At 33.6% G+C, this 13,682-nt stretch overlaps 1 protein-coding gene across 1 annotated transcript; it reads right to left on the bottom strand.

Annotated features, from left to right (window-relative positions):
* Positions 1–6,323: 6,323 nt before the first annotated feature.
* LOC142627434 (leucine-rich repeat protein 1-like) lies at positions 6,324–8,811 on the bottom strand. Its single transcript, XM_075801298.1, has 7 exons — positions 8,676–8,811; positions 8,433–8,565; positions 8,216–8,287; positions 7,599–7,742; positions 7,402–7,482; positions 6,623–6,675; positions 6,324–6,512 (listed from the first exon to the last, which is right to left on the bottom strand). The coding sequence occupies exons 1-7, from the start codon at positions 8,743–8,745 to the stop codon at positions 6,466–6,468; spliced, it is 600 nt and encodes a 199-aa protein (XP_075657413.1). The 5' UTR covers positions 8,746–8,811; the 3' UTR covers positions 6,324–6,465.
* Between the last annotated feature and the right edge of the window lie 4,871 nt (positions 8,812–13,682).

Here is a 13,682-nt window from a genome sequence, read left to right as displayed (position 1 = left end):
CATGTAGGATTTATGTCTAAGCAACGTTAAAGAAGTAATCTCGAATAGCTTTTCTGTTCACTTATATAAACAAGCTTGTGCTTGGTCAATGGAGCACATAATACAGTGATGGGATTAAGATTTAGTCTTTGTATTTTTGAAGAAAGATTATGTTTTATTCAAGTCAATTAATGTGCAAACTTACCTGCCAGGATTGACAAAGATGGATATATTAATAGGTAAGTCTATTCTCCATAGGTTAATCCGTAAAAAAATGATAAAATATTATAAAGGCAGAAATCACATTTTAGTCCATACATTTTCAGGTGGTTCCCACTTTAATCCCTACATTTTATTTTTACCACTTTTAGTCCTTATCTTGAAAAACGCTTCCCGGTTTGGTCCTTGCCGTTACATCAGAGACGGAAAAAGGTGATGTGGCAAATGGTAGAAACAAAAAAAATTTAAATTATTGTCCACGTGGGCTATCTACTCTTAGTTAGTTCCATCCCCGCCCTTACTTAGTCACGTGGCCCTCAAGTGACAGTCCCTAACCCAAAAAACCCCAAATCAGCTAACCATAGACTTGCACAATCCTTAATCTCTTACCCACTGCTCATCACATGACCATAGACTTGCACAAAAAAACCACAAATTGGCACAATCCCAAATAGCTTCGGAGTGTTTGTGCTAAGCAGATTGCGAAGGTTATATATATATATATATATATATATATATATATATATATATATATATATATCTCTCTCTCTCTCTCTCTCTCTCTCTCTCTCTCTCTCTCTCTCTCTCTCTCTTATGAATGCCATTTTTAAGTGCTGGGTAATCGTTCTGGGTCTAAATCTTAGCTGTTGAGTTTTGAGAATTTGGGAATTTTGAGAATTTGGGAATTTTGAGATGTTGTGTTTTGTTATTGCTCTAGAATTTCAATCTATCTCTATCTCTCTCTTGTTGTGTCTCTATTTCTCTCTCGTTGTGTCTCACTTTCACTCTCTCTCTTCCTCTCTTGTTGTGGTTTTTTTGTGCAAGTCTATGGTCATGTGATGAGCAATGGGTAAGAGATTAGGGATTGTGCAAGTCTATGGTCAGCTAATTTGGGGTTTTTTGGGTTAAGGACTGTCATGTGAGGGCCACGTGACTAAGTAAGGGCGGGGATGGAACTAACTAAGGGCAAATAGGCCACGTGGACAATAATTTAATATTTTTTATTCCTGCCGTTTGCCACGTCACCTTTTTCCATCTCTGATGTAACAGCAGGGACCAAATTGGGAAGCGTTTTTCAGGATAGAGACTAAAAACGGTAAAAATAAAATGTAGGGACTCAAGTTGGAATCGCTTGAAAATGTAGGGACTAAAATGTGATTTTCGCCTTTTATGAATTGAAATTATATATGCGGACTTGTTCCTAGTTTGATAGAAAAGAATGTCATTTTTAGTTCCAAACTAGCACATAACATATTGTATTGAGAGGAAATCCGTTCCAGTTCCAACTTCAAAGCACAAAATATGCTGCGGGATTTTGGAAGGAGTTTACTAGTCCATTAATTTAAGGAGCCACTTGGATCGGTTCTATTAGAAATACTGGAAAATTGTATTGTATTTCTTAAGTAATAACATCTATAAGTGTGTATTTATATAGTAGACAAGTGTGCTATACAAATATGTGCTAAGCAAAACAAGTAAAGTGGGCCTAAAAACCACAAGCCTATTACACATTAACAGCCTCCTTCAAACTTAAGGCGGATGTGAGATCAACATGAAATTGTCAACTAAAGCACGAAGACGTCTCTTAGGATGTTTCTTGGTGAAGATATTTGCAAGTTCATCTTGAGAGGAGATTGAGAGTGCCATGGACAAGATGATAATAGACAAAATGACAATTAATTTCGATGTGTTTAGTTTGTTCACGGAAAACATCATCGTAAGCAATATTAATGGCACTCTAGTTATCACAATAAAGAAAAGTAGTAGAGGATGTGGACATACCTAAATCCTTGAGAAGCCAAAGAAGTTCAGATGTGGCATCGGCAAGGGCATAATATTCTGCTGGAGCAGGCCCCAATGGTTTGTTTCTTGCTTCACCAAGAGATTAGAGAAGAAGCAAGAATGAAATAATAACTAGTTGTTGACCTTTAATTAGTGGGATGTCTTGTCCAGTCAGCATTATAGAATGTACGAAGAATAAGAGGAGACTATGTAGAGTAGTAAAGGCTATGAAAAAAAGTGCCCTTTAGGTATTGAAGAATGCGTAGGATAGTAGCATAGTGAGTCGCTTGTGGAGCAGACAGAAATTGGCTCACCGGGTGAACAACATAAGAAATGTCTGGATGAGTGACAGTAAGATAAAATAAGTTGCCTACCAATCATCTATAAAAAGAGGGATTAGACAGTAGTTTCCTAGGTAAGGGAGTCAGATGCGCATTAAGTTCAACTAAAGTGTCAACAATCTTAATATCATATACAAGGGTGTCTTTACTTTATATAATAGGTAAGTATGATGTACAAGTATGTGTGCCAAGCAAGACAAGTAAAGTGAGCCAAAAGCCCACAAGCCTATTACACGTTAACAGTTTCTTAAGGTCTCATGATATCCATGAGACCTTTTACTAGCATCTTGAGGCCACCCCCAAGGGATTCCTCCCTATAATAACCCGGTGTGTGTGAGACGGAGGAATTGCACATGACCAAGTGAATAATCTGATACTCGAAGAGGTTTGGATAGTCTTGTTTATAATAATAAATTTTTTTTTTTCTAAATCATAGATTCATAGAATTTCATTAAATAAGATCCCCTAGCCGTTAGGTATAAACTTGTGAGTAAAGAGTGAATGATTGATATAACATATTTCATAAAAAAATCTATGACATAGAGTTTTTTAAATCTCAATATCTAATTTTATAGTTGTATATATAATATAAGGATTCAAATTAAGCAGTCATCATTTCACTAACAAACTTTTAAAAATAAATTAAAATAATGGTTCAAACAAAACAAAAAATCTGTTTTACATCAACATTTGAGACATAAATTAACAATTCCAAAGAGGCAAAAAACCCTCTCCTACCAAACTCCATCTTTCTAGAATCATCCCAAAAAAAAGTGTATATATATATATATATATATATATATATATATATATATATCTTTTTGATAGGATTCAAATCATCATATCAATAAATGAGTTGGGGCAAGGTATGTTTGCATCTTTTTGTTCCTCTTTCTAAAAAATGACAAAAATGATTTTTTGTTTACATAATTTCTTTGCAGATATGAGTTTCTATGTTCACTTCATTTGATTATTTGTTTATTTTATGGGTTTGGAGATTGTTGGCTGCAAATTACAATTAAGATAAATAAAATGAGCTTTATAACCACTTTAAGATCTTAAAAAATACATCACTTTAAGAAGCTAATAAAAATTTTACCATGTAGAAGTAGATATTATTGTAACAATATGTTAGTGATGCTTATATGATTTGTTATGATAGATGTATGATAAAATAATATCAATGATGATGTTGCTTCAAATACAACAAATCATATCAAAAATTGTGATAAGCATGATAACTTAAAATTATTTTTAATATAACACTCTGAATGCAAAATTGCACTACCTAAAACAGTGAGAAGAAGGACATTTCCAGATTAACAAGTCAATAAATGGACCTATTGGTACTGTGTGGGCTAGGATGAGCTAAAGAATACTAGGCCTGGATTGGAGCCGAAAGGGGTCTATATAAGCGTTTCTGAAGAAGGTTTGAGCCCAAGTAATCTAAGGAAATTATGAGTCTGAGGATTACACTAAGGAAGGAAAGAAGCTCGGGGTATCAAGAAGAAGACTGAGGATTGTCAAGCCATGCCAACAATGATGATTGGCTAAAGGAATAGTAACTAGTCTAAATAAGCTTTGGACGAAGCTTTCTTACGAAGCCATTGTCCCCTTCACATTAAATGCATTATACCAACTATACATGCCACATTAATGGCTGAATGACCCCTTTGAACATTGTTCCAATAGCCTGTTACCTACTCAGCTTAGCCTTAAAATGAAGGGAGGGGAAGTATGTGATAAGTATCTTGCCTGAAGAACTGTCCACTCTATATGTGGATGACTAAGATGGAAGCACTAGAGTTATAAATAGGAAAATATCCCACATGTTGTGGGATTGGTTGGAAAAGAGAGAAATAGAGAGATCATTGTAAACAGTAAAGAGAGCATTATCTTGTATTCACACCATAATAGTAACTCTCCTCGGACATTCCAAGGGGAAGTCAATAAATAAAAGATATTCTCTGTCAATAATCTATCTATCCTAAACTTTCTTCTCTTTACTTGAGTCCTTTTCTATTTCTTAACTGCTAACCCAAAAAGCCATCTCTTATAAATTAATTATCTTGGATAGAGGCCCAACCCAAATTAGGTTGCTCAATTTTTAGCCCATACAAGTAAAGTAGTTTTTTTTTTTTAGAATCCATTGGTATAGTAGCTATGAAGGATCATGACTATTAATAATAGGTTTGGTTAACGAGTCTTTTTAGGATATTTATAAATGAATTATTTAACATTTTATAAAAAATATTTGTAAAAAAAATCAATTAATTTTTATTTTTCCATGAAAAACTTCAAAAAATATTTTCTAAACTACTTGAGCATTTGTTGACTTTCCCTAAATTAATAATATAGAAAGTCGAATGGTAATTGGCATGTGATGCGAGTGAGAGACACGTCTTTTAACGTATGGTTTAATTTATTGTTGTTGTTGGGAGTCCTTATCTTCGTTTTTGACTTCAACATTCAATGCAAAGGCTTAGTAGATGCGCATGCGCATGTGCATGTGCATGTGCATGTGCATGTTTGGTTTTTTAATGGGTGTGGGACACGCCAGAGCCTTTGTAATCCTATGTATGTAGATATTCATATTATGATCAACTTCATCTCCTTAAAAGAAGTGACTGACTAAGCCAAAGCCCTAACACAACAGTGCTAGCTTCCCATTTCCTTTCAATTAATGATCATTAAATTGAGTGTATAACAACTCCACGGGTTTCTCCAAAGTGCCAATTAACCCTACGGTAAAAAAGTAAAGGGAATATAGGCTGGTTGACCATTAACCTCTCTCTAAAACATGAACATTGTCAACACAGACAATGAGAATCAGTCTCAACAAATCCTTGATTGTCAACAATTATTGGCTCATCACGATCTATTTGAAAAATGGTACGTAATAACATTTTCCCAACACATTTTAAGAGACATTTTTATTGGTGGATATAAATATAATATCAATAGTGGATTTAGATTATAATTAATAAGAATTTATCACCTATGATTTGTTACAAAATTGTTGTAAAAATATTATGGACATAGTATCGTCCCATTCTATTTTATACTTGTTGAGATTGTACTAATAAAAGTGATAATAATAGTAGTCTCTATAGAAGTGATGCTTTTGAGTTTCAATTGCCTTAACTAGTAAAGTCTCTTGCAATCGTATGAATAAATATAAAAAAAAAGAAGGTAACATGGCTTTGATCATAATTTGTTAGTTACCAATTGTGAAAGAAAGTTATGAACATTAATATTACTTTCCTAGTTCACTGATCATCAAAATCAATTGATTTCAACAAAATTATATTCTCAAGGACTTGAATTTGGGCAAGAAACTTCTTACTTCTTTTCCAATTCTATTCCATCTGGGGTCATAATTTCATATATTCTTGCTGATCAAAGAGTCCTCCATACCTTCCACTTAAAAAAAGAAAGAAAAAAAAAAGAAAGAAAGAAAGAAAGGAAAAATAGAAAATAAAAATCAAGGAGAGGCAACATATGCATATTTTATCCAAAAAGAGTTTTAAGTGGCAAGGTTTGCTGTGGGCTCAAGATCACCACGATAAGATTGGAAAAAGGAAGAGCAAGAGTCAAAAAGATCTTTTCGTTTGAATAATGCAAACTGGCCAATATGTTAACAATAAAGGCCAATAATTTCCCAATACTTTTCTCTCCACACTGAGATTCAATTTGTTTTCAAAGCTCCACCCAAAGAAACTTTGCTAGTTGTCTGGGGCCTTTGTATTCACTTTGAAAAATGTATTGCCAAAACCCATGGACATTCATAACCAATGGAATCACACCATTATGTGGATCAGATATGGAAATCAAAGGTTTTTGCTTTGATTTCGCTATTATTGTAAGGCTCTTCCGATTAACCAACATCCAGTCCACAATTTTTGGGCATAGCCTAATAGTACACTCATCATAAGTTAATAGGAAAAGTGAGCTACGCAAAGATATAAACTTCCTACATTAACCAATCAGGGTCCCTGAAGATAAAAAAGAAGTATATATAGAATCATAGATGCAAAACAGTTATGTATAGGGGTTTATTGCCATGATTTATTGGGCTTCAAAAATCCCAATTTTATTTGAAAGCCACATGGTAGCATGAAGGTATTGTAATTTAAATCTTCATTTACTTCTGAGCCCTTGGATCTTGTATTATTTTAGTAACTGCAAACCCTACAGCCCACGAAAGAAAATGTGATAGTTGTAGATTAATAAATTTGATATAGGATTAAAATTTGAATTAAAAAAAAATGTGATAAGCTAATAGAAAATATTATGTGTACCAGATGTAGTTTTACGGTGGACAGTCCCTACTAGCTGGTTATCTGATACATTCCTGATAAAAACATAGTATTCCAATTACTATAAGACAAACCAGGACCAAGGCACACAATTAATAAAAAATTTAATATAATATTCATCCAAAAAATAGAGAAAAGAAAGAGAGTACTCATATGAAAATTCATTTGCTGCAAGTAAAATAAGTATCTATGAAATATTTGTTGGTAGAAAGAAAATTCTCATATGAAATTTCATTTGCCTCGAGTAAAATAGTAGTTAGAAATATTAGACCAAACCAAACCTATATAGAGTATGCCTAATAGTGAGCTTAGTCTAACCTATTACGAAAGAGTTATATTCTTTGGCTTTGTAGTTTGTGCCTTTTGGTTTCTATAAGAAGGGGGTAAGGGCTTATTTGTGTAATATCTCTCTCTCTCTCTTCAATTTCAGCAAAGCATTTAAGGTGTGAATGTTTTGTATTTTGTTCTCGTAGCAAAACACCATCGTTGCATCTCAATAATACAAATCCTTTGGTGGTGGTTTTTTTTTTTGGGGGGGGGGGGGGGGGTGGTGTATATTAATGCGTGGGTTGCTATCAATGACATAAAATGAACTGATTGCAGCTTTTCTCACAAATAAATTGGTCAATTTTTTTATAAAAGTTAAAATTTCAAAAAATATATAAATTGATTAAAATGGAAATGTCAAAATTTTTTTTTTCTTTTTTTATGGGAGGAAAATATCATATTCAAGCTAACAAGAACCTGGAATAACTACTCACAAAATCCTCAAATTCCCATAGCGGACGAGTTGAATGACCTTTACTGGTAATGTGCCACTAAACTTGTTACTGTTCAATCTCCTGCAAACAATATAAAATCTTAGTTTAAGACAATATTCCTCTAATTATTTTTGCCCATTTAATTTTTACTTTAGAATTGTAGTTCAAACTTCAAAGGAAAATGGATAGGTACTTACAAAAACGATAAGGACACCAAGTTTCCAAGAAATTCAGGGATTGGCCCATTAAATTGATTCTGATAGAGGTCCAAGCTAACAAGCTTCGTTAGATTAGCAATCGCGATTGGAATGGTGCCAGTAAGATTATTGCCAAATACCTCCCTACCAGTAAATTGACACGATTATTCCAAGGATGTTTAGTCAGGTAGTGATATACAAACCATCATGCATAATTTATTTGGTCTTAGCTCTAACTCAGATGGTTCAACTTAAGCATCAATTGGAGACAGTCTAATAGAATTATAGGTCAATTTTTTAGCATCAAAATTCAGGAAATTTTATTTTTTGCAATAAAGCTGAATAATGAAAGATCAGTGCTTCTATACATACAGATTCAGAAGATGATTTTAAATGGAGTAAACATAAAGGCTCTGTTTAATTTTAATCATACTTTTCTATTCACATATGTTATCTCCTGATATCACTGCTTAGCATTTCCTTTATGAAATACTTTGTCTACTCTTATTACTACAAGAAAAAGTATAAGTTAATTTTTTTTTTCTTGTTTCTCGTGAGAAATATTCTCCGGTAAAACTTTCTTGGTAATCAAACACTGTAAGCGAAAATCCACTTACAAATATTGAAGATTGGCCAAGGTTCCAAGCTGGGGAACGAGTGGTCCCGAAAGTCCAGCATTGCCAAGGTCCCCACAAATTTTAAACTTCTAAACTAATTTAGTAAAAATAATTGCCTGCGCGGCAAATTAAGTGTAATAAAAGTACGACAGTAGACTTGTATTCCGCTCATAGGGCTACTTGGTGAAAATAACAGAAGATGTTAACGAATGCTTACACCCTTGTAACGCTATTATTGAGGTTGCAAGTAACGTGATACCAAGTGCATGGATTGACCAATGTTGGATCCCAGCTCTGAAGGATACCGTTAGGATCTACCAATTTGAGTTTCCACGAAATAAGAGCATCCCCTGTTGAAAAGAGCATCCCATTTCAAAATTTTGAGAATCCACACAATTTGCTTGATATCTGAAAAAACAAAATTACTAAAAAGAAAGCTGTACGAACTAAATTTCCATACCTTCCGAGTTGCAATCTACAGATGCAATAGCAACAGCAAATACGAAACAAACCAAACATCGAGTAAGCATGGTGTAGGAGTTATATTTAACCAACGTTGTCGAGATAACTTTCTGCTTTTCCTTTTATAAACAACCTTATGCTTGATTGATCAATGGACCACATTAAGGATTAAGATTAGGCAAGTCAACGTTCTTCTCCAAAAAAAAAAAAAAAAGACTAGTCAAGTCAATTGACTGAGCTGCTTGCCAGCAGTGGCGGCAAATAAAGAAACTTAAATTAAATTAATTACACAAAATCTAATAAAAATTTAATTTAAATATATCAATATTACCAAAAAAAAAAAAAAAATACAAATACATAAAGTATTACAAATTTTTTTTTTCTACTAGAACAAAAGAAAAAAGAGATTGATATAGAATAAAAAAAAAACGAAAATGCTCAGATAAGAGTAACAAAGTGAGAGAGAGACTTGAATGATATTAGAGAGAGAGAGAGATGATATTTACTATAACGGTGAACCTAGTTGCTAAAAAGAGTAAAATTATTGTAATTGTAAAGCCAAAGAGAGCATAACTACACATATCAGTCAAGGAAAATCCATGGTCACAATATTTATCTTAATTGGTACATTTTTAAAGAAAGAAAATGAAATTAGGAATTAAAATTATTGTAATTGTAAAGCCAAAGAGAGCATAACTACACACATCAGTCAAGGAAAATCCATGGTCATAATATTTATCTTAATTGGTACATTTTTAAAGAAAGAAAATGAAATTAGAGATTATTTTTAAATAATGAGTTGGACGAGTTATAAATTTTAATGATTAGAGTTTTTTAGGCCCGTTTGACAAGAGATTTCTAGTAACGTTGTTTAAGTTTTGTGGAAATACATGTGGGTAAAAAAGTGTGTGAAAATATATGTTGTATTTAAATAACAGTTTTCGTTGTTTGAATACTATTACCCAATGGGGCAATGTTTTTGTTTTTGAATAGGCTTTCTACTAATAATTTGTTCACTTGTTATTATTTGGTTTAGTCTTATTTTTGTTTGGGTTATTTTTGCTATTATTTGGGCTAATTTTTATTGTAATTAATTATTTTTTAAACGGTAAATAATTATGTTTGAGAGACCAAAATTATTTTTGAAGTAATGTTACATCCCACAATATTTTCATAACAAATCTAATGTGACAAACAATTATTAGTGGGTTAAAAAGTGATGTTAGTATTGTGTCCAAATTAGAATTGGTAATAGTTTAACATATAAGATTTGTTGTGAATGTAGCATTAGTCTTATTTTTATTGTACCCAAATTCTTATGATTTTCAAGTTAGGGATTTTAACATTTTTGTTAGTATAATATTTTTTTTCAAAGTATATATATATATATTGCAAGTCAGGTTGAAGCCGCCCCTGCCTGCCAGGATTGACTAAGATGAATATTTTAATAGGATTAAAGCCATAGCTAAGTTCGTCAAAAATAATTCAATATCATAATATCTGGAAATCGACAATTATACATTCGGACAAGTTTCTGGTTTGAAGATAAGGAACGTTCTTTTGCAGTTGGACCCGCTGCTGGAGAGAGCTTACAAGTTACCAGTCCATTAATTTAAGAGTAATATTAGGGCAGTAGCCAATATGTTAACAATAAAGGCCAACAACTTCCCACTACTTTTCCCTCCAAAATGAGATTCAATTTGTTTTAGTGCCCGTTTGGTTGGGCTTTTAGGGGCTGAAACGCAGCTTTATTTAAAAGTTGGATTTCTTTGAGCGTTTGGTGAAGCAAAAATGTAACGTTTGGGTAAAAGTTGCGTTTTGGGCCAAGGCAAAAACACAACTTTTGGGTAAAAGTTGCGTTTTGGGCCAAGGCAAAAACGCCCAAAACGCTTATGGAGGTCTGGAGCTCCATAAACAAAAAGTCCATGGGCGTTTCAGCTATCCGTTGGGCTCATCCTAAAATAAGGAAATGCTATCACAATATTTTCACAATAAATTTTAAGTGGTAGGTTATTATTAGCTAATATTGGTGAGAAAAAATAATTTTTTTAGAAAGAAAAAATAATTTTTTTAGAAAGAAAAAAAAAATTGTAATAGTACGTTCAAATTAAAATTAGTATTAATTATCACAATAATTTCACAATATTTTCACAATAAATCTTAAGTGGTAGGTTATTATTAGCTAATATTGGTGAGAAAAAATAAATTTTTTAGAAAGAGAAAAAAATAATTGTAATAATACGTTCAAATTAAAATCAGTATCAATTATCACAATAATTTCACAATAAATCTTAAGTGGTGGATTATTATTAGCTAATATTGATGAGAAAAAAAAATTTTTAGAAAGAGAAAAATTGATTTAAGTATATGAAGTAGTTGATTTAAGTATGAAATAAACTCTCTTATATCTACATTGTCCTTTTTGGTAATTTACCCTTCAAACTGCAACTTTTATAAATGCTAGCCAAACACTCAGTTTTTTCAAAAGCACTTTTTAACAGCTTTTACCAAACACTCAGCTTTTTAAAAAAGCACTTTTTCATTATGCACTTTTTGAAAACTCAACTTTTTCATTATGCACTTTTTCAAAAAGCCCAACCAAACTCACCCATAAAAGCTCCAGTGAAAGTAACTTTGCTAATTGTGGGCCCTTCTTCCGCTGAAGTGCTTTTCTTAAGTTTTTCAATCATACTTATATCACTCTCTATCCTAAAGAAGTTTCTCATTTTAGATTGATTAGTCGCTAAATTATGCAATGCAGGAGATAAAATCTTATGAAAGTATAGTTTATACATATATTAGTTAAAAATGAATAATTATTATATGAAATAAAGATACACATATTTTGAAAAAAAAAAACCAAATTATATATATATATATATATATATATATATTTAAAGATGAAACAAAGGTGTGCTATTTATATTTCTATCATATTTAAACTTTTGTAAAATATGGAAACAAAATACAACAACAATATTAACAAAAAGAAATTTCGAAATTTCACCGAGGCTTTTAGGGAAAAAATGCAAATAAAGTTATATAAAAATAACATTCTATAACACAAAGTATTCATCCAACAAAACAAAGATATACATGAGAATAAAAAATCAAGATATTTTAGTGACATCCATTACCTCTTAGCTTCTTTTTATCATTTACTCCATCTGTAAAAACTCTAGTGTCTTCATAAGAAGAAGGGTGTGGTGGGCCTTTTTGTAACTTTTAGGTTGGGTTGTCTCCTTCCACGTCACGGTCCACTGATTCTGGTAGGGGAGTTGGGACTGGCTTGGTTGCAACACACCCCAGGCCAGCTTTTGCACAAAATAAGACCCTTCTGTTGTGACCTTGGACATGTACCCACGGCAGAGGATGTTGTTACAAAAGAGTTACGACAAACAAATGCAATAGAGCAAAAATAAAAAGAATACGCTTACTGTCAGCCAAAGACAAAAAAAAAAAAAACTTAGTCAAATGCATAAAAAGGGGGTAACGTAGTGATATAAATATGGCAGAAAAGAGTTAATAACAACAATAACAGACAAGGAAATAATAATATTAATGCTTAATCAATAAGAAAGAAAAGGAAAATGGTTAGTTTGCTGTGCTTGGTTTCTCAATAGAGTCAAGTCCAAGAAGGGAACCACTCTTCAATGTGGGTAACCTCACAAGCAAGTCCTTCCGTAGAAATTACCCACTTTGAGAGAATGGGCATAGATGGATTTATCCTTGAATTCCTTACTCCTTACTCCTTACGAGAGAGAGAGAGAGAGAGAGAGAGAGAGAGAGAGAGAGAGAGAGAGAGAGAGAGAGAGAGAGCAGGCTATTAGAGGGAGAGAAGGAAATAGCCTATTGGTCCATGCCTACTAACACACTCTGTTCTTTCTCTCCTTTTTTATTTTATTTTATTTTATTTTTTTCGTGTTTTTCTTTCTTTTTCTCTATTTTGTTTCCTTCGTTACTTTTGTTCTGTCACCTGTTGCTCCCACCGTGTATAGCAAAGGCCCTTTTTATATTGCCTGCCGTGATGAATTTTTATAGTTTTACTCATTAATTGCTTTTTTCTTGGTGTGGGCATCCTTCCTAAACCACCCACTGATTTGTCGGTTGCCTAGCCATCACCACTTACCTGTGTTGGCAGTGCCCCATTCCATTCCTAGACAAAAGAATTTTATTTTTTTTTCTTGCTCTCCATGGCATTTCCATCCAGATAAAGGTGGACATTCTCTCTTACTAACCCTATGGCATGGACCTAGTGATTCTAGCTCATCTTTCCCTCTTTTGAGTGGTATGTCATCCCAACAGGACATTTTCCCCAAAAGAGTTTGAGCGGGAACCTCAGAATAGGCTTTCCCCTTCTCCCTACCGCCAGACCATACCCTTTCTTACATTTGACCCATGACCCACCACTCCTATATTGGCTGGGTACAAGTTGGTGGTGTCTGACCCTTGTGCGTGCTCCACTTTTATGTACGTTTATGGCTTGTCTGCCACTCATGCGTTTGCCATGACCTGGTGGTTTGTTTGGCCTTTGCTGCGCGTTTTGCTATTCATTCTTGACTTTTTGTGGCGTGAATGAGTCATTGGGCTTCCTTTCTTTATACCTTGCTTCCTCCCTGGGTTGGGTCTTGCTTAGGCATGGGCCTTTCCCTCTTCATTTCAACCTTTATTTTCTGTGTAGGTCAATTGGCACCTTTGCCACGCTGCCCCATTATTTCTGCCATACTGTCATTTGACTTGTGCGTGCCGGGCCTTCTTTTGGGCCTGCTGTACACTTTTCCTCCATTTGGTTCTAGTAGCCCAAAACTATTTTTGGGCCTGTGTTTACGCTGTTTTGGGCTTCGTTAGCCCATTCCATTCCTTTGGGGCTTCCTTGGCCCAATTTTATTTTTTTGGGTGTCCTCGGCCCGTTTTATTCCTTTGGGCATCCTTGGCCTCATTTCCTTGGGCATCCTCGGCCCATTCCAATCCTTCCTTCCTATGGGCTCTTCCTAAGTCTTTTGGG

The sequence above is a fragment of the Castanea sativa genome, chromosome 3 (assembly GCF_040712315.1).
Source record: "Castanea sativa cultivar Marrone di Chiusa Pesio chromosome 3, ASM4071231v1".
In the NCBI taxonomy this organism is placed as follows: Eukaryota; Viridiplantae; Streptophyta; class Magnoliopsida; order Fagales; family Fagaceae; genus Castanea; species Castanea sativa.
The sequence above is the reverse complement of the archived record's forward strand: the minus strand, read 5'-3'. Positions and strand labels throughout refer to the sequence as shown.